Source organism: Serinus canaria, chromosome 2 (assembly GCF_022539315.1).
Source record: "Serinus canaria isolate serCan28SL12 chromosome 2, serCan2020, whole genome shotgun sequence".
NCBI classification, from domain to species: domain Eukaryota; kingdom Metazoa; phylum Chordata; class Aves; order Passeriformes; family Fringillidae; genus Serinus; species Serinus canaria.
In genome coordinates this window covers 2612445-2636792 of record NC_066315.1, presented here as the reverse complement: position 1 = coordinate 2636792, position 24348 = coordinate 2612445, and the positions used below count along the sequence as shown (strand labels likewise).

The 24348-nt window shown below is 42.1% G+C and overlaps 1 protein-coding gene across 1 annotated transcript in view; it reads right to left on the bottom strand.

The window, feature by feature from the left end:
- OBSCN (obscurin, cytoskeletal calmodulin and titin-interacting RhoGEF) overlaps positions 1-24348 on the bottom strand; it is a 181351-nt gene that overhangs the window by 35588 nt on the left and 121415 nt on the right. Inside the window, 11 exon segments of the mRNA XM_050971811.1 lie at positions 10319-10424; positions 11505-11634; positions 12203-12305; positions 13119-13286; positions 14137-14250; positions 16116-16293; positions 17296-17454; positions 19292-19456; positions 20811-20927; positions 21397-21556; positions 23428-23601. Of these exon segments, the coding sequence (XP_050827768.1) occupies positions 10319-10424; positions 11505-11634; positions 12203-12305; positions 13119-13286; positions 14137-14250; positions 16116-16293; positions 17296-17454; positions 19292-19456; positions 20811-20927; positions 21397-21556; positions 23428-23601 (1574 nt within the window).

The following is a 24348-nucleotide window of genomic DNA, read 5'->3' as shown; positions in this document are numbered from 1 at the left end:
GACTGTTCCACCAACTTATTGTTGGAGTTGTTTGTGTTTGGATCATCTTCTGGGGAGCGCTTCGGCCTCGAGCTGGGAAAAGTGAACGTTAACACCCCTGACTCATCTTTTTCTTGTTTTACTGGGGAAGAACCTCTTTTCCTGGTGGGCTTTGGTGACTTTTTCACCTTGAATTCAATTATTTCTTCCACTTCGACCCACTTGGGCTTTTTCTCTTCCACTGTGCTCTCCACAACGACGTCTCTCGCCGCTGCCCCTTGCATGTCCTCGTGTTCTGTGACATACAGCCTGGGAACAGCAGCAGACTTTGGTGCTGCCTCCTGGTCGTGTCTGTGCACAGGCTGCCTGATCTTGGAGACATAAACCGGCTCCGGAGCCGGCTCTGCCCGCGGGGAGCGGGAAGGAGAATGACCTGAGGGAGAACGTGCAGGAGAAACCCTTCCCCTTTGTCTTGGGCTCTTCACCACCGTGGTTATGGTCTCCTCTCTGGTGGCAGAAAGGGGTGGAGTTGGCGGGAAGATGAGACTTTTTGGGGAGCCCCACTCCACCAGCACATGCCGCGGTCGGCCGAGGCACCGCGCGGGGTTAGTTTGGGGTGAGCATTGCAGCTTTTGGGGAAGTGGTCATTTTGGGAGGGACACACACGCAGAGCACACACCCACATGCCCGTCTCCTCTCCCTGATCCAGGGAAAAACCCTGAGCCATTGCCCTTTTTCCCAGGGAAAACCCCGGCTCCGTGAACTCCTCAGGTGTGAGCGCACAACGAGCACGTCCAGCTGAGAGATGCTCTGCTGGGTGCTGCTGTATTTCATGTGCTTGTGTTGATCACCTACTCTGCTACTTTGGACCTCCCCAAAATTTTAAACACTTAAAGACTTTAACCTTTTCCTGAGTATCCTTGGCTGAAATCCTAATTCCACCCACCTCAATGGCTAAATGCCCTTTATTGCATTGTAGGGTTGGTGTCTTCTTAATAATATTTAATTAATGCAACATATCTCTCTTTTTTTTTTAATTACAGCCTATTTTGGGACCAGAGATCTGCATTTCATGCAGATCATGCAGAACAGTTATATTGAAAGGGATTAACCCTTAAAATGTGGATGATCAGGAAAAGAAAGTTTGAACATCTCCTGCACAAGTCATCCATGCCAAAAGGATTTTTTTATTTACTCTTCACAATACCATTAGTGCAGACACAGCCTGATCCTACTGCCTCCAATAGACACAGGAATACCAAGCCAAACTGGGATACATAATTATGATTTCTCAGTACATTTCTGCTGGCTTTACTTTAGATTTTTTGACTGATGTTGGGCTGGTGGTAGATGCCTCTTCCCTGGAAACATTTAAGGTCAGGCTGGATGGGCTCTGAGTAGCCTGATCAAGGTGAAATTGTCCCTGCTCACAGCAAGAGGTTGGACTAGATTATCTTTAAAAGTCCCTTGTAATCCAAGGCCTAAACCCATACTTAGCATGCAGTTTTTCCTGCAGGTTTTTCCTGTGGTGTTTCTTACCTTTATTTTAGGTAAATACCTTTCTGCCAGTGTTTTCCTGGGCAGCACAAGGAAGCCAATGCTCCACATCTGCTCCAGTGGAAATCACAGCAAAACTCATTTTGTTTCTGTGTTGAGATTCTGTCCCTACCTCCAAGGAATGGGGTTAAAAACAAAGAATTGACAGAATGGTCAAACAGTGGCCTGAACTGAGATTAAGAATAGAGACAGCAGCTTTTTAATTCCTCTCTTCCTCCTCACCATTCTCCAGTCACAGCCACATGGAGCTGAAGGCCATCCCCTCTGCTCCTCAGACATCTCTGCTCTTTTGCCCTTGAGAGTGGAGAACCTGTTTGTAGCCACCATGGAAGATGAATCCTCTTGGCTTTCCTGCAGCCTTTCTCATCTTCTGGTCTTATTTTTGAAAACTTGTACTTCTTCCTTCTCCTCTGGAGATCAGGTTTGTTTCCACCATCAGTCTCTCCTTTTGAGGACATGGTGGAGTCCAGGACTGGATCAGCTACAGGGAGATTTACTTCCTTGCAGAGCACCCTCTTTTCTGCTCATTCCCACTGCTTTACTCTTTTCTCTAAGTTTTCTGCAGTTTTTCCATCGACCTTTAAGGTCTGTGCAGAGCCTTCCTACTGGCCGTGGTGCCTTTCTGAATTGCACAAAATTAAATCATTTTAGATGAGAATGAATCCTTGGGTGCTTGCAGCAGACCATGATCTATGTTGCAAAGTCAAAATGGGTTTTTTAGGGTCTGGGATTTGCATATCTGGACATTGTTCAATCCCATCTCTCAATTATCTATTATTTTCTGCCAGTAATTTTAAAGCTGTTTCTGTTCATCAGCTTCCTACAGATTAAGAGTTGGAATCTGCCCTTTCAGAATTATTCCCAAACTTTCCCCCATCACTATCCCAATTTCAGCTGAGGTCCAGCCTTATTTAAGGTTCATGACCACAAAAGGAGGGGAATTTCTGCCTGAGATCCCACTCCTAAATTTACCAAACTCCTTTGAGGCTGCAGCCCTTGATTTAGGAATCTCTCCTGGAGCTGTCCTGAACAACAGCCTTCGGAACTGAGATCTCTGAAATTTAGAAATCAACTTGACTGATGGTATTTTGTATTAATGAATATTATTTGATCCACCAGTGTTAATGCTGCTGCTCCAGATACAGGCACAGAGATGTGGTAAAATGAGATTTACCATGTTTTAGATGTGGACTGGCTCTGAGATTCCCTCCTGCTCACAACTTTCTCACAATATTTCCGAATGTGATATTAAAAATAAATAACTCTCTGTTCAGTTGCCCCAGTCTGAATCCTGAGGTAATACAGGTAAAAACACTTTATTTTCTGGTTTTTTTTTTTTTTTTTTTGCAGGGTGAAAAAGGTCTAATGGCTGGAAATTTAACTGAGCTTATCTGCAACTTCTGGGAGAGAACACAACTTATAAACCACTGCCTCCAAAAGGGCCAAGTGCATGGGTCTGAAGGAAAAATCCTCACAGACAACAATAAAAGGGATAAAAGGGAAGCAACTCTAAACCATCCTTCAGTTGCAATTTTATGCCTAAAAAAAATAAAATACATCCACTTCAGCCTCTTGTCCAAGTCAAGGGCTGATTTTAGAACAGTGCAGCAATTGAGGGAAGGCATTTCTCCAAAATATCCATTGCATAACTCCTTCCTGCCCTCAGGACATGGTTGGAGTGGCTGGGAGCTGCTCTGAAATCCTGACCCAGGTCAGAGTCCCCCTTTCCAGCACATGAAACAATTTGATTATGTATTTTTCTATGGTACTTGAGAAGATAAATTAAGATTTTAATGGCTGCTTGGCTTTTAGGCTTTGTATGACTGAGAAAATACTGCATTTTGCAGTAATTATTCTTTGTATTTTATAGGCATCCAGTATAAACTAGGCTCAAAGTATCTAAAAAATACCAAGTCATCAAGACAATTATTTATATTAGAAATATAGAGATAGAAGGGGATAAAAATATTCATCTTCCTTCTGCTTCATCATACAAGCCTTTCTTGAAAAATTTAAAATAAAGCCAGAAGAAATCACTCTAAGTTCTGAGATATTTGTTAAATTGGTAGATATTTTCAGGTAAACCACTTTCAGTTTGTTTTTTTCTTATGCATTCAACACTGAAAGTCAGGCTCTACCTTCCCCAGCTCTTGTGAAACTCTACCAGCATTAGGAGCAATATTTTTCCTGTGTAATATCAAAAAATAACTGTCCCAGGCTGTGTCTAACACCAGTGCTGCTATTTTTGGAAAAGAACAAAAGGACTTTTTTTGAGGTGGTCACTTGACATGGCACAGAATTCTCTGGGATCTGGGAATGAACACACTTGCATGGCCAATGGACACAAGCTTGTTATTGGATCATGCAAAGGCAGCAAAGCAAAAAAACCACAAATGTTACCCAAAAAAAAAAAAAAATCAGCACTTACATGATGATGGTTTTCTTGGGCACTTTAGTCTCTTGCTCAGTGACTACAAAGAGAACAGTATGAACAGCATGGGGTTAAAGAAAGGCAAAAGCTGAAATGATTAAATTATCTTTGCTCAGTTCATCAACATAAACTGGAGTGAAAAATAACCAACTGTACCATCCCATCCATGCTTTCTGTGGTTATTTCCAGCATCATCTTTAGTGTTGCTGACCAGGAATGAGAATCCAGAATGCTCTCTGAACATTTGGCTTTGAAATTAAATATTTTGTGGAGAATGATTTGGCAAAAACTGTTTATTCTACCATTTTTGTTTGGTAGGTCAAAGCTAGGAAACGAGGTCCTTATTTAAATTTTCTTTATCCTATAACAAGGTAGTGATGGTGTCAGAAACCTGAAAATGCCTCAAGCTGGAAAATCCTGGAGAGCTGAAATTCTTTAAGCTGGGATTTCACTTCCTAGGAAAAAAACAGTTCCCCAAACACTGGATTGTGGCCAAACTTTTATGGACTGGATGCAAAATCCAACTGACAAATATAAAAACTAATACCATTATCATCAGTAGAGAAAATCAGCATTTAAAAAACCCCAAACCCCAAATCCTAGGAAACCAGGAGAGCCCAGTGTCTGCTCCATCTCTTTTTTTTCTGCTCTAATTTGCAATTTTTCCTGACCCTTCTCCCATAACCAACTGGAAGCTGTTGATGAATATCAAGATCAAAAATTAAGATTTCATGGTGTTGCAAATATTCCCTAAAACTGACATTTTTAAAAAGTAGAAAGTTCCTGTTTGAAGAACTGACTGATTTTCAGCAGGTTTCCCATCCTCTCCACTGGAATAAAATTAATATACTTTTTGACCAACCCTGCTTGGAGCACGCTCTGAACTGCTGAACCTATTTCAGATCTAGGAAAAAAAAACCCATCAGCAAGCCCACTTTTTATTTAATAAACTAGCAAAATATCTAAAAAAAACCCCATAATTTAATCTCCAGCAATTGGTTTTCAGTTTTCCAGCCAGCCTATAATAAATAGGCTCTGGTAATTTTCAGTCAGTGCAATTTAGGTGAACTGCTTCTTAAAAATCTCTATAAAATCAGAAACAGTCCTTGCCCAGGGAATCTGGACTGTCTGTATTATTTGTTTAATAACTGGTGATTAGTGCTGATGTTTTCAATGGTGCCCCCAAACCTGCATTGACTGAAAATTAAAAATACATTTACAATATTAAATGGTATACTTTAATCTAATTTTCCTTCCACTTCACTTCCAAGGGCTCTTCCCTGCCTCAGGTAAAACCACAAATTTGACCATAATGAAAAAGAATTTTGTGCAAATATTGATGTTCATTTCTGACCTAGAGCTCATGTTTTTTTTTTTTTTGCAGAGCCTTGTCTTGTTTATGCCTGTAAAAATCTGGAATAATTTCCCAGAGATTCAAAGGAGCTGTTGCAGAACTGGGTGAGTTTAACCAAAATCTGTTTGGAGATTTGAATTTAAACTAACTGGGTAAGTAAAGGGCAAAATTATTTTCAAATATTTATCCCTGGACACAATTACAATAAACCCATTTACATCCTTAATCAATATTTTTTTCTAATAACTCAAACCTTGTTTTAAATAGTGGAATTATAATAATACAGTGATGGCAGATGAACTGAGTGCTCAAACAATTTACCACACTCAGGTTAGAGATTTTCACTGAATTTTTAAATCACTATTCTGCAATTTTCAAATAACTTTTAGAAATCTCATTAAATAACATGAGATAAATCCATATTCATTGAGCATATGAGTAAAAATTCTGAACACCTGATGGAAATGTTTTAATTAATTGCATTATACACCTGATAACAGGTTATTTCAGCAACAATGTATTTAGATGAGAATTAAGTAATATAAACTAAATTGCTGAACAATGATCCAACTTAATGGAATCTCACAAAGTCTGTAAGAAAAAGTCTCTTTCATGGCTGCTCTATTAATGCCTGCTCTTGAATTCCTCCCAAATGACACCAACTGTGATATTTCTATTTGTAGTGGATGTCAAAGAGATTCAATACTCAAAAACTCAGCAGGCCTGGGATGAGAAAGCTGAAAATGGCATTTAATAAATTGTATATGTGCTGTCCGAGGTGTGAGGGAGGATTTGAGCAATCCTATATTGAAGGATAGAACCACACGAAAGTAGGATGAGAGAATTTGGGTTTCTTTTCTTTCTTTTTGGTTTTCTTTTTTTTTTTTTTTGTTTTGTTTTCTTTTTTGTTTGTTTGGTTTTGGGTGGTTTTTTTTGTTTTGTTTTGTTTTGTTTTTTCCTGTTGTTTTTCCCCGAGAGGAAAATATTCTGCATCCATTTTTAGCATTGTTTAGGATTTATCATTTCAACTTTTCAAGAGCATTTTAAGCAAACAGCTTTGCAAAGCAGGAGCCCCTGATAAGCAGGTTAAAAGCTGTAAGCATTAGGGACAGCCCAGACATCTCTTTGGTTAATAGATTAAAACATTGGCTTACAAGTGATGGAACACTGAGTGAGTTCTCCTTGCTCTGGATGGATGGATGGATGGATGGATGGATGGATGGATGGATGGATGGATGGATGGATGGATGGATGGATAGATATTTATTTGTAGCCTTTATTACAGTTTTTAAAGCTCTTTTCTCCACTCACAGAAGCTTAAACCTATTTCTGCTGCTCAGTTCATGCTGACATGAACCAGAGGAGCACTGCTCTGTTTTCACCTCCTTCTGCTACTTGGAGGTTAATCTGCAAAAGCTGACAAGAACTGCTAAAAGTAGTCCTAAAATGAGCAATTCTTGCAATCCTTGAGGTTGGAAAAGACCCTTAAGATCACTGAATCCAACTGCTAAGCCAGCACTGCCACCTTAAACCCTGTCCCCAAGTGCCACCTCCACAGATCTCTGAAATCCTACAGGGCTGGTGGCTCAACTCATGAATATAAGAGTATTTTTATTTATACAAATGGGATCTCTCTCAAAAATACCCCACCAAAAACTGTACAAACAAACAAAAACTCCCAAACCCAAACAATGAAAAGGCTCCACTCCTGCAGTGACTGACACGGCTGCAAAGGCAGATGGGCAAATTCTCCTGAATTTGCACTGGGAACTCTGTGGTCTGGCCAAAAATGAGACTAAACCATGGTGATAAGAGAATAAAAATAACGAGGTAAATACTCTAATCATCACCCTAATCAGTGAACATCCCACAGGAGGCAAGCTCCTCTGCCCTATTTCTTTGTGTTTTAAATCTTCCTTGTTAGAACTTCATAAGTATTTTGGTGATTTTTAGCAAGGTGGCTGCTACAAGGTACCTGAAGAACCTGCCCAAGGCTCTGCATGAAATCTGGGGCAAATCTGTGAAGGAATTATTGTTGCCTGGCTGTAGCTGCTTTGGGAATTTTTGTTTATGGCTTTGTCTCCTGACTCCTCCCCTTGTATTGACTGTCTCCTTCCAGGTCTGCCCATCCATATGGAAATGCAACACCTTTCCAAGGCACTGGGCTTTGCTTTTCTTGACAAATAATCAAGTTAGTGAGCCTGGATGGATAAATCACACCAGAACATGCCAGAGCACATCAGCCCAGGTGTGCCGTGTGCAGGTTAAGCAGCGAGGTGCAAAGCAGACACAGTCAAGTGGAAGTCAAAGAGAAGGATCTTCTTTCAGCTACACTTTTTTTAAAGTGTCTCAAATTCTTCCAATATCCAAAGAAAGAGGATTTTTTAAAGCAACCCTCCATTGACTTCAGTGCAGCGACCAGGTGTGGCTGAAGGCAGATCTCAGCACACAAGGGATCCCTTAGCCCAGTGGTTTCCATCCTTTTTGGATTTGGTCCATCCAATGGACCTGCAAAACCCCATATTGGGAATTTAAACCAAAGAATTTTGGTTTTTATACCCACGGTCTTGGACTGAGCACCATCACCAACTGCAGGTCAGGGGCTCATGAACCACTGGACTAATGGTATCCCAAACCATGGGTTTGGTTCAGCAGAATAAACAGTACAGAAAGGCAGGAGGATAAAAACTAAAATCATTGCCCCTTGGGTGCCTCGTGAGACCCAGACAGTGGGAATTTCACAGGAACAGAGATAAATCAGGTGAAACTCAGACCCAGGGTGCAGTGAGCCAGGAAGCAGACACGGGATCTATTTCCTGTTGTGAGAGCAGTAATGTTGTCCTCTTGGTGAAGCTACGAGTAATCCCATGTGCACAGACAGGAAGGATTGTGAGGATGGAAAGAGCCTTGATGAGATCCACCTGTCCTCCAAGTCTTTGCCAGATGAACCTGATTTTTCCCCAGGCAGATCAAGGCTGGTTACTGATTCTCAAGAAAGCAGCGAGTTCCCTCCTCGGTCAGGAGCATTATGCCAAATTCATCCCTGGTGCCATTCTGCACACAACAATCCTCTTGCTCCATGGATGAGCCTATTTTCTCCACTGGCCTGAAGCAGATCTCCCTCTGTTTCTCCCTGGAGATGACTCAGGGATCTATTTTTTTTCCCCTATTACTGAGTTCAAGCAATTGCACACATCACAGAACAAATTTATTTCATGACATTTCTGAAGCTTCCAGGCAAACTCCAATTATATCTTTTTAACCAAGCTCACAATGATTTTTTTTTTTGTTTTTGTTTATGATTACAGAATAACAGCAAATGAGAAATTTGGGGCTGAACACACACATTTGCAACCCCCAGAGCTGAAAATGCTCCTAAAATTTTATACAACACTTGTTTGCTTTTATAACGTCTGCCTGAAGTAAACTCCATCAATATACACCACCCTGACAGAGATTTATTTGTGTTCCTCTACATCCTGCACACAACTTATTTTTCTCTCTTTGGGGCATAGAAAGGAAAAATAATTCAAGTACTTGAAGGTTTATTTGGCTAAAAAATTCTAGTGTTTCTACACTTACACCATCCTCCCTGTAATGCTTTTTGATGGGACTCTGGGAAAGAACTAAAAGGAAAACATGTTTAAAATGAAACCAAGAAAGTTCATAGATCAGGATGCTAATCTTGATAATTTATTGTGGATGAGCCCTCTTAATGTAATAGCTCAACATTTGTGTCTACAGAGGGCTGGCCCAAAGGTCCAGCCTGACCAGGCTCCTGTCTCAAACAGGGCCAACAGCACAGGACTGTAGAAAATGATGGAAAAATATGAGTAGAGGATCATTTATCCTTGAATATTATTCCAGACTCCAGCATTTTCTGCCCAGCAGCTTCATGAGTCAGAATGTTGGCTCTTAATGGAAGTTGATAATGTCAATTATGCCCTTGAACTGGGATAAACACACTTGAACTCCTGTTATTATCACAAGACAGTGTTGGAATACCAAAGTTGAAGAAAGAAGGTCCTAGAGCTGTTGGTAAAACTCTGGCTTTTGTTGACCATGCCCCCACAGAAGCCTGTAAACCAAGGTTTGCTGGCATGGAAAGGCCTGTGCCTGTCCCAGTCCTCTCTCTTGCCCTCCAAACCTGTCCCTTACCTATTAAAGGTGGTCCCTTGGCTGTATCACCTCCTGAGCTGTCCAAGAGAGACAGGACTGGCTGGTTCACACTCAGCCACACAAGGACATTTACAGGATGCACAAAGAGTCAATTCCCTATGCCAGGAAATGCTCCCTAGGGAGATGTGGCCATGGATTTAAACTGGGCTGTGATGGGTTTATAGCAAGCACTAACACACTCTGTGTGGAAATCCCTGGGATAAGCAGTAATCCCTGGAATTTTGGCAGTAATGACTAAAAGTTGTGAAGGAAGATGCGTTTTTGGGTGGGTGTAAAATCAATTCTTATTGCCCTACCAACCCAGGTGAAACTGGCAGGAAAAAAAAGGAACAGGCTCTATGGCTATCCCTGGAGAGTCCTAAATAATGGATGAACTAATCATTGCTCAGGACACACTGCTGTCAGTTCTGCCTTCCCAGTCATTCCCCATGTCCTTCAGTGGTATTTCAGGAACAATCCCAACACACCTCCGCCTTTACCCAGTGGCCCCTGTAACATTTCTGCCAGGCTGACACACATTTCCAAGTCTTCCAACAACACACAACATTTCTTTTTGCACTAGTGGTGGCGTGACAAACCCTTCATTTGCTCCTCCTTTTCCATATAATGCATCCACATTATATGAAGTTGATTTTCCAGGCTTGGAAATCAACAGATGATGATGGGCACAGAGCCGAGCTGCCCTGTGCCCATGCACATCTCCAGAAGACATACAGGTACATGGACACCAACAACCAACATGGGTAAGATGGCAAAAAATACTGGAATTTTGTTGTTTTTAGGGCTGGTGTACGTACAGAGCTGGGCAAGGGTCGTACCTTCAATGGTGATGGCTTGGTCTCCTCTCCTCTCCTGGGTCAGGGCTGCGGCGCTGTGGTGGTAAAGCTCTGCTCCACTCTTGGCAGACCCTAACCTGTTCATCAGCTGGAGAGAATGGTGCAGTGCCAAATGAAACACAGTTGTTTTTTGGGGTTTTTTTTTGTCATGATAAAACCCTGCCTGTGCTACCCTTGGAAATTCAGTGCTGGCAGAAATGGGTGAAGGTGTGAGAACAGTGCCGAGCTGGAGTTTGAAGGGACACTTTGCTGCTCGATGGAATTCGTGGTCTTTTAACAAAAATGATCCACACAGACAAGTTACAACACATCTGAAAACTTATTTACTTAATCACTGGCTGTTTGCTCTGCAGCCTGGGATTTGCTCCTGGGGTAACTCTGTCTCTACTTACAGGCCCAGATTCCTGCTGCACTCACACTGAGGTGCCCACAAAGAGGATTCTTTTTGATTATCATCCAATAGCTACTGAGTTTTACTCAGCCAAGGGAATACTGGACCTTAGGATCTCGGTCAATGGCAAGTGCAAGTTAGTTTGGTTTTGCTTAAATTCCAGTAGAATTCTTTAATGTATATCAAACTTCCTAAATATTTATGTGAGCTGAACCATTTCCCATGGAGCAGCTGACCCACACTAATTTCCTAAACCAACACAAATTTCTTTTATTGCCAAGCCCTCAGAACTTCTTATGTTTTATTACAATGAATGCATAGACTATGACTAATTTTCATAAAATATCTTACACTTTTAAAGATTTATCAGCTACTTCCACGTATGCTTGCTAAACAAACAGTAATTTCAGTGCTTTATCCTTCTGTTTAGACCTAATTTCTTTTTTTTTTTTTTTTCCTCTGGAGGGTTTCTTAGTCATAATTTAAAGACGATCCAGAAACAAAATATCACATAACAATGGTCACAAATTTTGTAAGAGTTTCCTCTAGAGATCTAGATCTGAGTAGAAGCTTCAGAACAAGCTCCATCAACTCTTACTTGTACCAACAAGCTGTCAGAGCAGAATATTCTGGAGCTTTTTCACAATCCAGATCTAGCTCAAGACTATCTATAACATTCTTATGAGCAATTCCTCAGCCATGGGTCTCTGCCAGTAAAACGAATTCTCCTGCCTGTACCATTTCAGATGACAGATATTGAAATATCTCCGAACTTACCTCACACTCATAGTGCCCCATGTCTTCATTGGAAGGGTTCTTGACCACCAGGACTGCAATGCCACTCCGTGGTTCACTGAAAGTCTGGTATTTACTGGTGTCCTTCAGCAGCACCCCATCCTTGTACCACCTGAGTGGGAAAACATGGAGCATAAGCCAGGAAAAAAATTATGCAGCATCAAGAGGTCCCCAAGATCACTGATCCATCCATCAAACAACTCCGGAGTTGATCCTCAGACAAACATTTGGATCCTGGAAGGGAGGGCTGCAGGTGGGTAGATCACACCTGGGTATGAACCTGCACACCTTTATGAGGTTCTTCCCAAGAGATCTCCTCAGTCAGTGCTGGAAAAGGGCTTTAAATGATGACAAGACAAGAGTTACTGAGCTTTCTGTCTGAACACCTGATAAAATCCAGTCAGGTGTAAGGCAGGGAGGATAAACAATGATAAAATGTTTTCCAGGGCTTTAGATTGGACAGGGTGCTCCTCAGGGTCTATCTGCAGGTATTTCCTTTCAAATTCTAGCTAGAATTAATTGCTGAGAATCTCAGGAATGTCTGGATCATGAAGAGCCAGCTCTGGGATGGGGTTAAGGTAGAAAATACCAGAAAGAAAGGGTCATAAACTCAAAATGACTTTTCTGACTATGAAAAATGGGAAACCAGGATTTGTTCCCATGTGAGCTGCAGGACTGACCTGATCTGAGGCCTGGGTGCTCCTTCCACAGTGCAGGTGAACTGGACATCTTCACCCTCGACAAGATAAGCATTTCTGACCTTGTTCACAAACCGTGGGGGAACTGCAAAAAGCAAAGGTAAGTGGTAGCTGGAAATATGAACAGATAGGAAGGGCATGTTCCTGACCAGATAATTTTCACAGGGTCTAAAGGATACCATAGACCAAATTTTTTTGACCTAAAAACAGCTGCCTGCACCTGTATATATATATATTTTTTTTTAAATATTATCCAGTTCATGTTGTATAGAACCTCTGGAATGTCTTAATATTTGTAACATCATAGAAACATAGAATCATTTAGGCTGAAAAAGATCTTTGGGGTCATGGAGTCCAACCATTAACCCTGCTAAGGCCAACAGTCAGCCACATCCCCAGGTGCCACATCTAAATGTTTTCTGAGCTCTTCCAGGGATGGTGACTCCACCAGTTCCTTGAGAAGTTTGTTCTGGTAGTTGGCAACACTTTTGGTGAGGAAATTTTCCCTAATCTCCAACCTAAACCTCCCCTGGCCCAGCCTGAGGCCATTCCCTCTCCTCCTGTCCCTGTTCCCTGGAGCACAGCCCGACCCCCCCGGCTGTCCCCTCCTGGCAGGAGCTGTGCAGAGCCACAAGGTCCCCCCTGAGCCTCCTTTGCTCCAGGCTGAGCTCCCACAGCTCCCTTCTTTGTCCTCCAGCCCCTTCCCAGCTCTGTTCCCTCTCCTGGACACGCTCCAGCCCCTCAATGTCCTTCTGGTCATGGCAATCTCAAAGCTGACCCCAAGCCAGCACAGGGGACAGTCACTGCCCTGCTCCTGCTGGTCACACCATGGCTGGTACAAATTTAAGGCCTTTCATAGCAGACCCCCTTAAAATACTGCATCTGGGCAGGACTTTACCTTGAACAAGGATCTTTCCCAAGGTGCTGGCATTCCCAGCAGGACTGGAAGCAAAGCACATGTACTGTCCTGTGTCAGCCCCTGTCAGGTTGTCCAAGATCAGTGTGCAGGAACCATCAGGATCCTCTATTATAATGTGGTGGGGATCCACCTCCACGGGCTTTCCATCTGAAAGGGAAATTATTTCTTTTAAAATAGCTTACTGAGAGTTTCCTCCTTAGGGATTTCATCCAGCTTTTTGTCCCTAGAGGGCTGAGAGCTGTATTATTGCAGCTGGTGTTGGGAGTTGAGGAATCAGCTATTCACCTTCATCCAGCTCTCTATAAAACATCATCCAGGGCAAAGTAGTGTTGGAGGACCTCACACATCACCACTCCTCATTTAAAAGTGAAATTATCCCAGAGTACATTCTGTGCTGTGATAATTCTGCTTTTCCAGCCAAAGGAGCACACCCCAAAATTACAATTTCTAGACTTGAGTATCTCTAGGGTGTCAGCTCTTGGAAAATCCTGATTTTTAAAACCTTAGGTTTTAAGTTTTTCTGTTCTGTGTTGGTGTGCAGCTTTTAGCTTTATATTAAGTGTTACTGGGATCTTTTCACAGGGTGATGGAGACCAAACAATCCCATTCTAGCTGGAGACTCCAGGACAATCTCTTCAAACTTCAGGACCAAAGCATGAACAACATGGAAAGAGGAGGCAGGAAAGCAAGCAGAGAGGATGAAACTTCATAATTTAAAGCCATTAATTGGACAGTTAATTCCAATATGCAAATGGACTAAAACTTATAAAAATATGAGATCTTGTGTCCAAGCCCTCTTTGGCTTCCATCTTGGAGCCATCTGGGTATTCCAGGGTGTGGCCTTTGAAGGCACCTCAATAAATCTCCACTTTATTCCCCTTAACTCTGTCTAGCCTCTGCTCCAGCTCCTTAAGGCACCAACCCACAGCCCAGTTATCACAGCAGTATGGACAGGGAGCACGTTTGGAGGGTGCATTTCAGACCCTGCTGCTCATACCTTTGTACCAGCTGATGGATGGCTTGGGAGCTCCTGTCACCTTGCAGGCCAGCTTGACTGTCTCTCCCAGCTCAGCTGTGCAGTCTGCCAGTTCTTCCTCAAAGTCTGGAGGGACTGAAATATCAGAGGAAGCGTGTTAGGCTGGAGGAAGGGGCTCTGTCCATGGCATGGCTGCTGCTAAGTGAGATAAGAATAATTTCTGCAAATCTGTGAGGTTGAGAATGGAAAAAGTGAACAGGAAATTTTAGCAGCTCAAGACTTAATAGGTGACATGCTCTCCTTGCTTGTCTCAGACTAAATTCAGTCTGTAACATGTCTGCTGTTGGCTATAAAGTTAGACCATATGAAAAAAAAAAGGGAATTTGTTGCTGAGCTGGAATTATTTTAGACCCTGATTTTAATAAGCACATCCATTATTCAGACAACACACATCTGTCACTGTTAAGGCAACTCCTCAAATAAAATACAGCCTGGATATCCAAACCAGCATTCTGCTGGTGCCCTAACAATAAAATCTATGCTTTTATTGAATCATAGAATTATAGAGTGGTTTGGGTTGGAAGAGACCTTAAAGATCATTGCATTCCCACCCTTGCCATGGGCAGGGACACCTTCCACTCTCCCAGGCTGCTCCAAGCCCAATCCAGCCCGGCCTTGGACACTTCCAGGGATGGGCAAGCCACAACTTTGGGCAACCTGTTTCTTTATTAAGTGACATTTATTTTAACCCACTGCTACCGTATGAAACCATACAAAATTATTCTGATAGTCTTCCTCACTAAAACACTTTACTAAAGGCACAAAATGAAGTGCCCAGACTTGTTTTCAGTGTATATGGACTAAAGCCAATACTGTTCTGGCCTTTTAAGATGCCAAATATCCTTGCACTATAGTGGACACCATTTGTAGCTGATGCCTGGAAAATAGAAAGATCTTATATCCCTACTGATAGATTTTGTGGATTGCAAATTGGTGGAATCTCAAATGACACTGAGACTGATGAAACATTATGACCTGACAAAATTCCAAAGTAAACCCAAATGCAAAGATAGAGCAGTGTAAGCCAGGAACTGAGTAAAGAGTCTGGAACCCAGCGAGGTCACAGGGTCATTTGTACTGGGTATGTAGGACTCTGGATCAGGTACAACCCCAATTCTCCCTGCCTTTCCTCCAGGAGAAGTGTTTCAACCTTAAAATTATCTTCTAGGCCTCTCCTGGACTCACTGCACCCGCTCCATGTCCATTTTATTTTGGAGACCCCACAGCTGGACAGAGCACTGCAGGTGGGATCCCACAAGAGCAGAGGGATAGAATCCCCTCCCTGGACTTGCTCCCACATTTAACGACCATAAAGAGGGAGCTTCTCTCCCTCTTTTATAACTTCCTGAACCTGATGATTCAGGTTTCAGCTTTTATATTTTTCAGATTCTGTGCTGCTTTAGTGTGTGGGTCTGGGCTTCCCATCAGGGCATGGTGAGCTCTGTGCACAGAGCAGGGAGACAAAACAATTCCTGCTCCAGCTGGGCACCAAGGACAAATGAGCCAAATCCCAGCCCAGGAGCACAAACCCCGTGGGCTGGAGAGAGAAAAACAAGCAGGGTGGGAGTGCCTGGGCTAAAGCTGGGCTGGGACAATGAACTGCAAGGTGGGAATGGAGCAGAGCTGATCCCAGGGAGAGACCCCGGGAGCGCTGGTGCATTTTGGGGCCATTTTGGGTCATCTTGGGTGCAGCCCTGGCTGGGCTCTGCTGCTGCCCAAGGTGCATCCATGGAGGAGATCCTTGGAACAAATTCCTGCTTTACTCTTTAACTCTGTCTAGTCTCTAGTCTAGAACTCTGTTCTCGGTCAGCCTGCACATGGCATCAAACCAAGGAGACCATCCAAGAAGAAAACCAGTGAGGTTTGGGTTGTCTGGTGAACCAAGGAGACCATCCAAGAAGAAAACCCGTGAGGTTTGGGTTCTCTGGTGCCACACTTACTCCAGATGGGCTCGCTGATCCTCTGCTGGATGCCCAAGATCTCCTTCACCCAGGAGTTCTTGATGTTCACGGTCCGCGCCTGCAGCAGGTACTTGCGCACCAAGTCCTCCCGCTCGTGCCAGATCTCAAAGGCCCGGTCATCCCCTTCCACCAGGTCATTCACATCTATGTTGTTCAGCTGAGTGACAGAAGGGGCAAGAAAGTCGTCACAAATCCTGTGTATTTAAGGAATTCCCGACAGCAAAAAAGGGGTAATTTGCGCTTTCTTCAAAGATTTTTCAGATCGCGTGAGCAAGGCAACCTGGCTTTGGATGAAGAGCAATCAGAGCTACTTTGAGAGTTACTTTCCCTGCTGTATTTGACTTTCTGGTTACCAAACTGATATTTTCCTGGGGTTAATTTTTCAGGAAAACAATGTTCAGCATTAAAAGTTATCCCAAGGGTGGAACACACTGGCCCTGAAGGGCTGGACCCAGGCAACATGGAAAAAAAATAGAGAATAGGCAGTCTCTGGACAAAGCATGGAAATGCTTCCTTTTTTTTTCTTGGGAATAAAATCTGCCTATGAATACTGATAAAGACTTTCAGAAAGTCCTGGCTGGGCTTGGTCAAGAACTCCATGGGCTTTCTGGTTGGTTGGCTGTTTTTTCTTGGAATTGAGCATTTCCTGCCTTGTGAAAACACTTTCCTCAATTTCTGGCACTTTTAACCCTGAATGTCTGAAGATGAATGGGCCAAATCCTCTGAACCTTTCCATTTCAGAACAGGAATTGGTGTCTGCAAAGGACATAACCAGCAGAGAAAACCCAATGGAATTTAGCAAATAAGATTCCTTCTGATTTACTCCCAGTATTACAGATTGCCAAAACCAGAGATTTACAAATGCAAGAAAATATTGTAGCAAAATCCACATAAATATATTTATGCTGGTTATTAAATGAGGTAACAGAAATAAATAAATGCTTGTACTTGTAATGTACTTGCTGCATGGTACAAGTCCACCGTGATGGTTTCTGACATGCTTAAAATAGATATTTTGGGATAAATGTAGATTCTACTTGTGCTTCAAAGAGTTTTTGAAAGGAATAGCTCAGAAGGATTAGAAGAACGTTCAAGCTGGATATATATTGAAGCTCTAATTGACAGAGAAATGCTTTATGTGAGGATAAAGGGATCAGACCTTCATGATGTTCTTGAAGATGTAGCTGTAGGTGTCTGTCTTTGTGTCTCGCTTTGGTTTGCAGATCACAATATAATTTTTGAAGAGGAAAACATGTCTTTTGTGTCCTTTCCATGCCATTCGAGCTCCTGGAGCTCCTTCCCACACAATGAAGTGGCCCTGACAGAAAAAGAAGGAAGAGCACATAGTGATACCTCTGGAATAATTAGCACAGTTATGTCTCACCATCATTTTTCAGTGCCCAGATAATAAATGTTTCCTATTGCATCAAGCCCTGATGTATCTCTGGTTTATTAAAGCACAGCAGATGGTTTCTGATGATAAAGGTGACTCATCAGGCACAGCCAGTTGTTGTCATTCATGGACATTTCAATGGTATTATTTGGTGCCAGGAAAATAGACAGCCCTTGTCAGGTAGAAAGAGTCTTGGAAATATTAAATGAAAATTGTATTTTGTGTGTTGCACAGCCACTTTATATGGTGATTTGGTCACCTTCACCAGAGCAGGACATTCAATTCACACAGCTTCAGACACAGACAGCTCAATTTGGGACATGGGTTTCCCCTGGCATCTCTAGGGAGAAGTAAACACTCAAGGGGTGTGACTGGACAATTTTTGGATGCCTACATGTGGAGAAGTGAATGCCCACCACAGTGTCACTGTAATTCAGCCTTACAACTCCAACTCAGCAGTACACTGTGATTCCCACAGAAAACTTCGGATGCAGACAGAATAAACTATTTGCCTGGCAGAACACAGTAAATCTATAAAGAAACAGGAATTTGAGTGAGGATGCTGGAGGTCCTAGGTTAGAGTGTCCTAATAGCTGAGTGACCTAAAAAGCCACACACCTGGATCATGGGATAAACCTGGGGGAGCACATGGGTCTGCTGATGCCACTAACTCCAGGAGCTGCCCCATATTGCTTCCCAATAATGGGTTAAAACCCTTTTAGATCATGAAGGGGCCCAGAATAATTTTATGTCTGTTTGATGAGCAGGTCACAAAGGCAAAAAACTGCATTATGTGTGAATTATTCCATAAGCATCCATGCTCTGCTGTTTCAAACCTTAGTGGTGCCAGACCACCCATTTCTGGAGAGCAGTAAGTGAAATAAGCAAATCATCTCCTTCAGATAATATAATGCAATGCAATTCAATGCAATGCAATGCAATGCAATGCAATGCAATGCAATGTATATTTTTATGTATAAATGTAATATATAACATATAATAATTTATAATATATAATAATAATTATAGAACAATTATAATAACTAATATATAATTATATATCGATGTAACAATATTAATGTAGCAATAATATAGTAACATTTTGATATAGTAATGAGATATAATAACAACATATTAATATAATATAGTATAATATAATGTAATATAATGTAATGTGATATATATAATATAACATAATATATAAATATTAATGTATAAAATTAATTCTATAACAATATGATAACCAATACATAATTATACATTAATATTATTACAATCTTAATATAGTAATAATATAGTAATATATTAATATAGTAATGAGATATTATAATTAACATAACTATTGATAATGTAATGTAATGTAATATACATTATGGATGGAGTGGAATGGAGTGGAGTGGAATGGAGTGGATGGAGTGGAATGGAGTGGAGTGGAGGAGTGGATGGATGGAGGATGGTGGAATGGAATGGATGGATGGAATGATGGAATGGAATGGAATGGATGGAGGATGGATGGATGGAATGGAATGGAATGGATGAATGGATGGAATGGAATGGATGGATGGAATGAAGCTAGAATAGTAGATAGATGATAGAATAGAATAGAATAGAATAGAATAGAATAGAATAGAATAGAATGTAGAATAGAATAGATGAATGTAGATGATCGATAGATTTCAAGACTTTTCTCCTAAGAATTAGAGCTCCTCAGAAGCTGGGGAAGGCCCACAGGGAGCCAGCAGGGCTGGCACATTGCAGTTACCTGGCGGATGGGCTCCCCAAGGCTCTCCAAGGTCCCTGGGTAGTTCTCAATGAGTGAGACGTGCAGGTTGTTCTCTGCCCTTCTGGTGAGGGCAGACACAATGGCATAGGCCTGCTCCAGCAAAGTGCAGTTCTGGCTGTTCCTGGCCTTGTTTCGGATTAATTCCTGTGGGTGAACGAAGGAAATATTAGTGGATAATCAGAGAGGAAATAAGCAGTTCCTTCAGAGCCAAAGATTTTCTCAATACCTGCTCTGTCTCTTTCATCTCAGCAACTTTTATCCCATTTTTTTGCACCACAAACTGCTTAGATAACAAAGTCTTTTCTTTCCTACCTACTCAGCAGTATTAAAGAATAAACAGCATTAAAGTATTAATACATTATTAAATTATTAATAAAGTATTAAAGACTAACCAGTCTGGCTTTTCCTGACATCAGTTGAGGCCAACCAAAGATAAAGTTGAAACAAACACCAGATAGGCTTTGGTGGTTGAGAACCACAAAAATTCCAAAGTGATCCTAAATGTACCCATTGCATTTCTGTTCTGCTTACCCTCACAACAGCAGAGAACAAGAAATTCATGTGCCCATGCTGAGTCAACATTAGATTAATAAAAACAGAGGCTAGGAAAAAAAGTGAAATGTCATTTTCCCTGTTTTCCCCACATTTGTTCCTGTTCCTCTCTTTCAGCAATGAAGGCGTGGAAAATGCCTTTTCTCCTCCAAGTGACCCTTAAAAATGTTGGTGTTGTGTGCAAAACTGTGTTCAAAAGTAGAAACCTCTTCAAAATATTCAAGCTGCTCATTTATACAACACTAGAACACGTTAATATTTTGCCATAATTATTTTCTTCCTGAGTATCCTAGTGCTATTTCTCATGAAAATACTGTTTAAAATGCTGCTCTGAAATGTTTGCTTATGGTCTAAGACAGTGGGACAGATGCAAGCCTGAAAGACAAAATATTTCAGGGTGGTAGAATGGGGCAAGGCTTTTCAGAAAACAAGAATTTCATCTTACTGTAATATCAGTAAAAAAGGAAAAGAAGTGCTAAGTCATTATCTTAGACATGGAAATGGCTTATTTTTAAAACATAAATGGTGCTGAGTTTGAAGCAAATTTATACCTGCCATCCAATATAAATAATATAATATAATGTAATGCAATATTAATTTATATTATATTATACCATATCATATCATATCATATCATATCATATCATATCATATCATATCATATCATATCATCATATCATATCATATCATAATATTTTTACATATATTTAAAGATGAAGCTCACTGAACTTTATGGGCTTGGATTCTGTGAACCTCCACCTGGATTTATACTTACAAAACTATTTAGAGAACACCACCACTGGTGATGATTAATCTCTTATTTACTCAAGCAGTTTTCAATTCTAATTTTATCACAGGGAAGCCAAGAAAAAGGAAACAAAAAAAAAATCATTTTCTGCACAAGCTTCAAAGAGCAGAACATAAACCTGTAACAACATCTCTTTACCTTAATTATTGTCTGGTACTGCTGGATCCTGTTTATGGGTTTTTCCAGGTAGTGCTGCAGTGGTGGGATCAGTGGCTGTGAGGGATCTTCATTAGTTAAATATTCATCTGTGTATCTCTGAAAAAACACATGGAATAACAAGGAAAGGTTGTTATAAAAAGCAGTAGAAAAAATCCTGAGTAGCTGGAGCAAGAGAAATAAGATTTGCTTATCTATATTTATGATTTATGTGGTTCTCTTGGTCTTATATGTGGTGACCTTTAAAATGTCCCTTAATTACAATTACATAAACACAGCCACAATCACGGCTGCATAATCTTGATAATATTAATAAATGCATAAGCATATGTAAATATGTTCCCATATTGGCCATATTATCAGAAAAAGCTAGAAAGTGAACTAAAAATTTTTAGTTTTCATCACTTTTAAAGTTTAATTAATTTTAAGTTAAGAAGTTTTTGCTATTATATTTAACAAAAGATGCTACAAATACTTTTGAGGTTCACATTTATGATAAATAATGACATTTCTTGATGCAGTGGGTTCCAGGATGAATTTCCCACATGTGCTTGGGCTCCTGCCTCACCTTGTAGAAATCCTGGACAGCTTTGCTGACAACAATGGACTCTGCCTGAACCCTTCCCACCAGGTACTGGATGTACTTGTTGAACTCTGCTTCGTGCTTGATGAAGCACATGGCCACGTCATCATCAGTGTCACAGCCCTGCAGGCTCCTCAGGAACACACTGTGGGGACAGGAGCACAGCACCTCTCAGGAATGGGCTGGAATGAGGCTAAAAGCAGCCCCAGCTGCCAGGCTGGGAATCAGGAGATGTCAGGTGAGCACAAATTATTGTGGGAGAATTGTCCTGGATTGTAAAACATGGGGGTATTCTATTGCCATTTGTCAGAGGTGGGGCAGTTATCTCTGTTCCTGGGGCAGTTTTTCTTTATCTCTCCCACAGCCACCCTCCCTCCAGGAGATCTCTGCTGTCCATGGCCACTGAGTGTCCCTGCAGGGCTGATCAAATTCCACCATCCCATGGGGAGATGCTCTTGCCAGGGGAGGAGCCAGCATTCCTACCTGGATCCGAATCTGCCCGGGAACAGCCCAGCCAGCCTCTGCCCCCTGCATTCCCAGAGGAGCAGCTTTCTGCTGCCCTGCATTCCAGAGGGAGAGCAGGCCCATCTCCAGCAGCCTGGAGTGCAGAGGAAAACTCCCCCCTTGTGCAGGATCCTGCTCAGCAGAGCCACAGCTGGCACTGCAGGAGGGCTGAGCCCCCCTGGGATGGGACTGTGCCACCACCCTGAGCCCCCACGGATGGGAGGACTGTGCCCCCCACCACCCTGAGCCCTCTGGGATGGGACTGTGCCACCCACCCTGAGCCCCCGGGGATGGGACTGGGCCACCACCCTGAGACGCCCATGGGGGATGGGGACTGTGCCACCACCCTGAGCCCCCCTGGGATGGGACTGTGCCACCACCCTGAGCCCCCCTGGGATGGGACTGTGCCACCACCCTGAGCCCCCCTGGGATGGGACTGTGCCACCACCCTGAGTCACAGGGGCTCAGCTCCTGCTCTCACTCTGGCAGTGTTTGTTTTCTTTTTTTGTAGTATTGCATTCATATTTTTAATTTTCCTAGTAAAGAACTGTTGTTCCTATTCCCATATCTTGGCCTGACAGCCCCTTAATTTCAAAAACTGTAACAGTTTGGAGGGAGGGGTTTTACATTTTCCATTTCTAGGGAGGCTTCTCCCTTCCTTAGCAGACACCTGTCCAAACCAAGGCAGAAATGATGGGGGGCAATAAGGGGTGTTGCCACATTAGGATTAAAGTGCCCAGCACAACACCATTCCTCTCAGCTGGGGCTTTGGACAACAGCCTGAAGGACAAGAGAAGGGGGAATGGCTTTAAACTGACAGAGGGCTGGGTTAGATGGGAAATTAGGAAGAAATTTTTCCTTGTGACAGTGGTGAGGCCCTGGCACAGACTCCCCACAGAAGTTGTGGCTGCCCCTGGTTCCCTGGAAGTGTCCAAGACTAGGTTGAGAAGGTCTTGGAGAACCCTGGGAGAGTGGAAGGTGTCCTGAAATTCATGGATGCTGACATCAGTTTAACGTGGATTAATACCTCTGTGACAGCACCACTGAAGGGCCTGTAAGATCTTGCTGCTTTTTTTAACATAATTCACTATTGCTCAGTTAAATTCACTTAAAAGAGTAAGAAATGAGCTGGACACAGGAAGCCTTGAAGTTCTGAAGGGGATTATGGAAGTCCCAACCCTGTGGCAGGATTTAAGCCATGCCATCATTTACCCTCCTGAAAGGAGCATCAATGTCCTTGCACCTCAGCACTGCCAGTGCTCCACATCAGGAATAATAGTAAGAATTGTAGTAATAATAATAGAAGTAATAATAACAGTAGTATTCATAATTATAATAATGATAACGATAATAATGCTAATGCTAATAATGCTAGTGATGATAATGATGATGATGATGATGAATATGATGATGATGATATAATATGATATAATAACTAATAATAATAATAATAATAATAATAATAATAATAATAATGATGATGCTACTCTTTGGTCTTCACTGAATGCCCACCTGGAATGGAAGCGACCAATGTCATCAATATTCCTGAAGATGGTGGATTTCTGACTGGCAACAGCTCCTGGCACACTGGAACAGGTCTCAGTGTACCTAAGGTGATGAGTCTGGAGGAACTGTAAATCCTGAATGTAATCTTCCTCTGAGATCAACAGCTCCTGAATGAGAACACTGAAGGGGAGACAGAGAAGCAGAAAGAAATCACAGAAAAATCATCACAATTGTCCTTGAGAGGCTTTTAGGCTGTACAGCCCTAAAATGATCAGAGGAACTGACTCCTGGGGTGTGTTGAAAGATCCCCTGTGGGGATGGATGGATGCATGTGAACACTTAAGTTTTAGCTTTCATATTTTCCAGGTTCTGTACTGCACTGGTAAATAACTCTGAATTTCATATAAAGTGTTAGCAAGTTCTCCTCAAAGTGTAGTCAGACAAAACAATCCTTTTCCAGCCCCAGAACTAAGGACACCATTTCAGGCCCAAAAAGGACAAACAACCACAAATTGAGAAGAGCACTCTGGAAGGATGGGACTGCATAACCTGGAGCTGAAACTGGACAATTAAACCAGTATATAAATGGACCAAAACTTATAAAAGTGTGAGAACTTGTGACCCAGAATCCATCTTGGGTGTAGCGCTGGCCAGGCTTTTGTACTGCCCAAGGTGTATCCTTTGAAGGCCTTTTAATAAATATCTATTTTATTCCTTTAACTCTGTCTAGCCTCTTTTTTAGGTAGCCTCTTAAGGCGATGGATGGATGGATGGATGGATGGATGGATGGATGGATGGATGGATGGATGGATGGATGGATGGATGGATGGATGGATGGAGGGAGGAGGGAGGGAGGGGAGGGAGGGATGGATGGATGGATGGATGGATGGATGGATGCTGGATGGATGGATGGATGGATGGATGGAT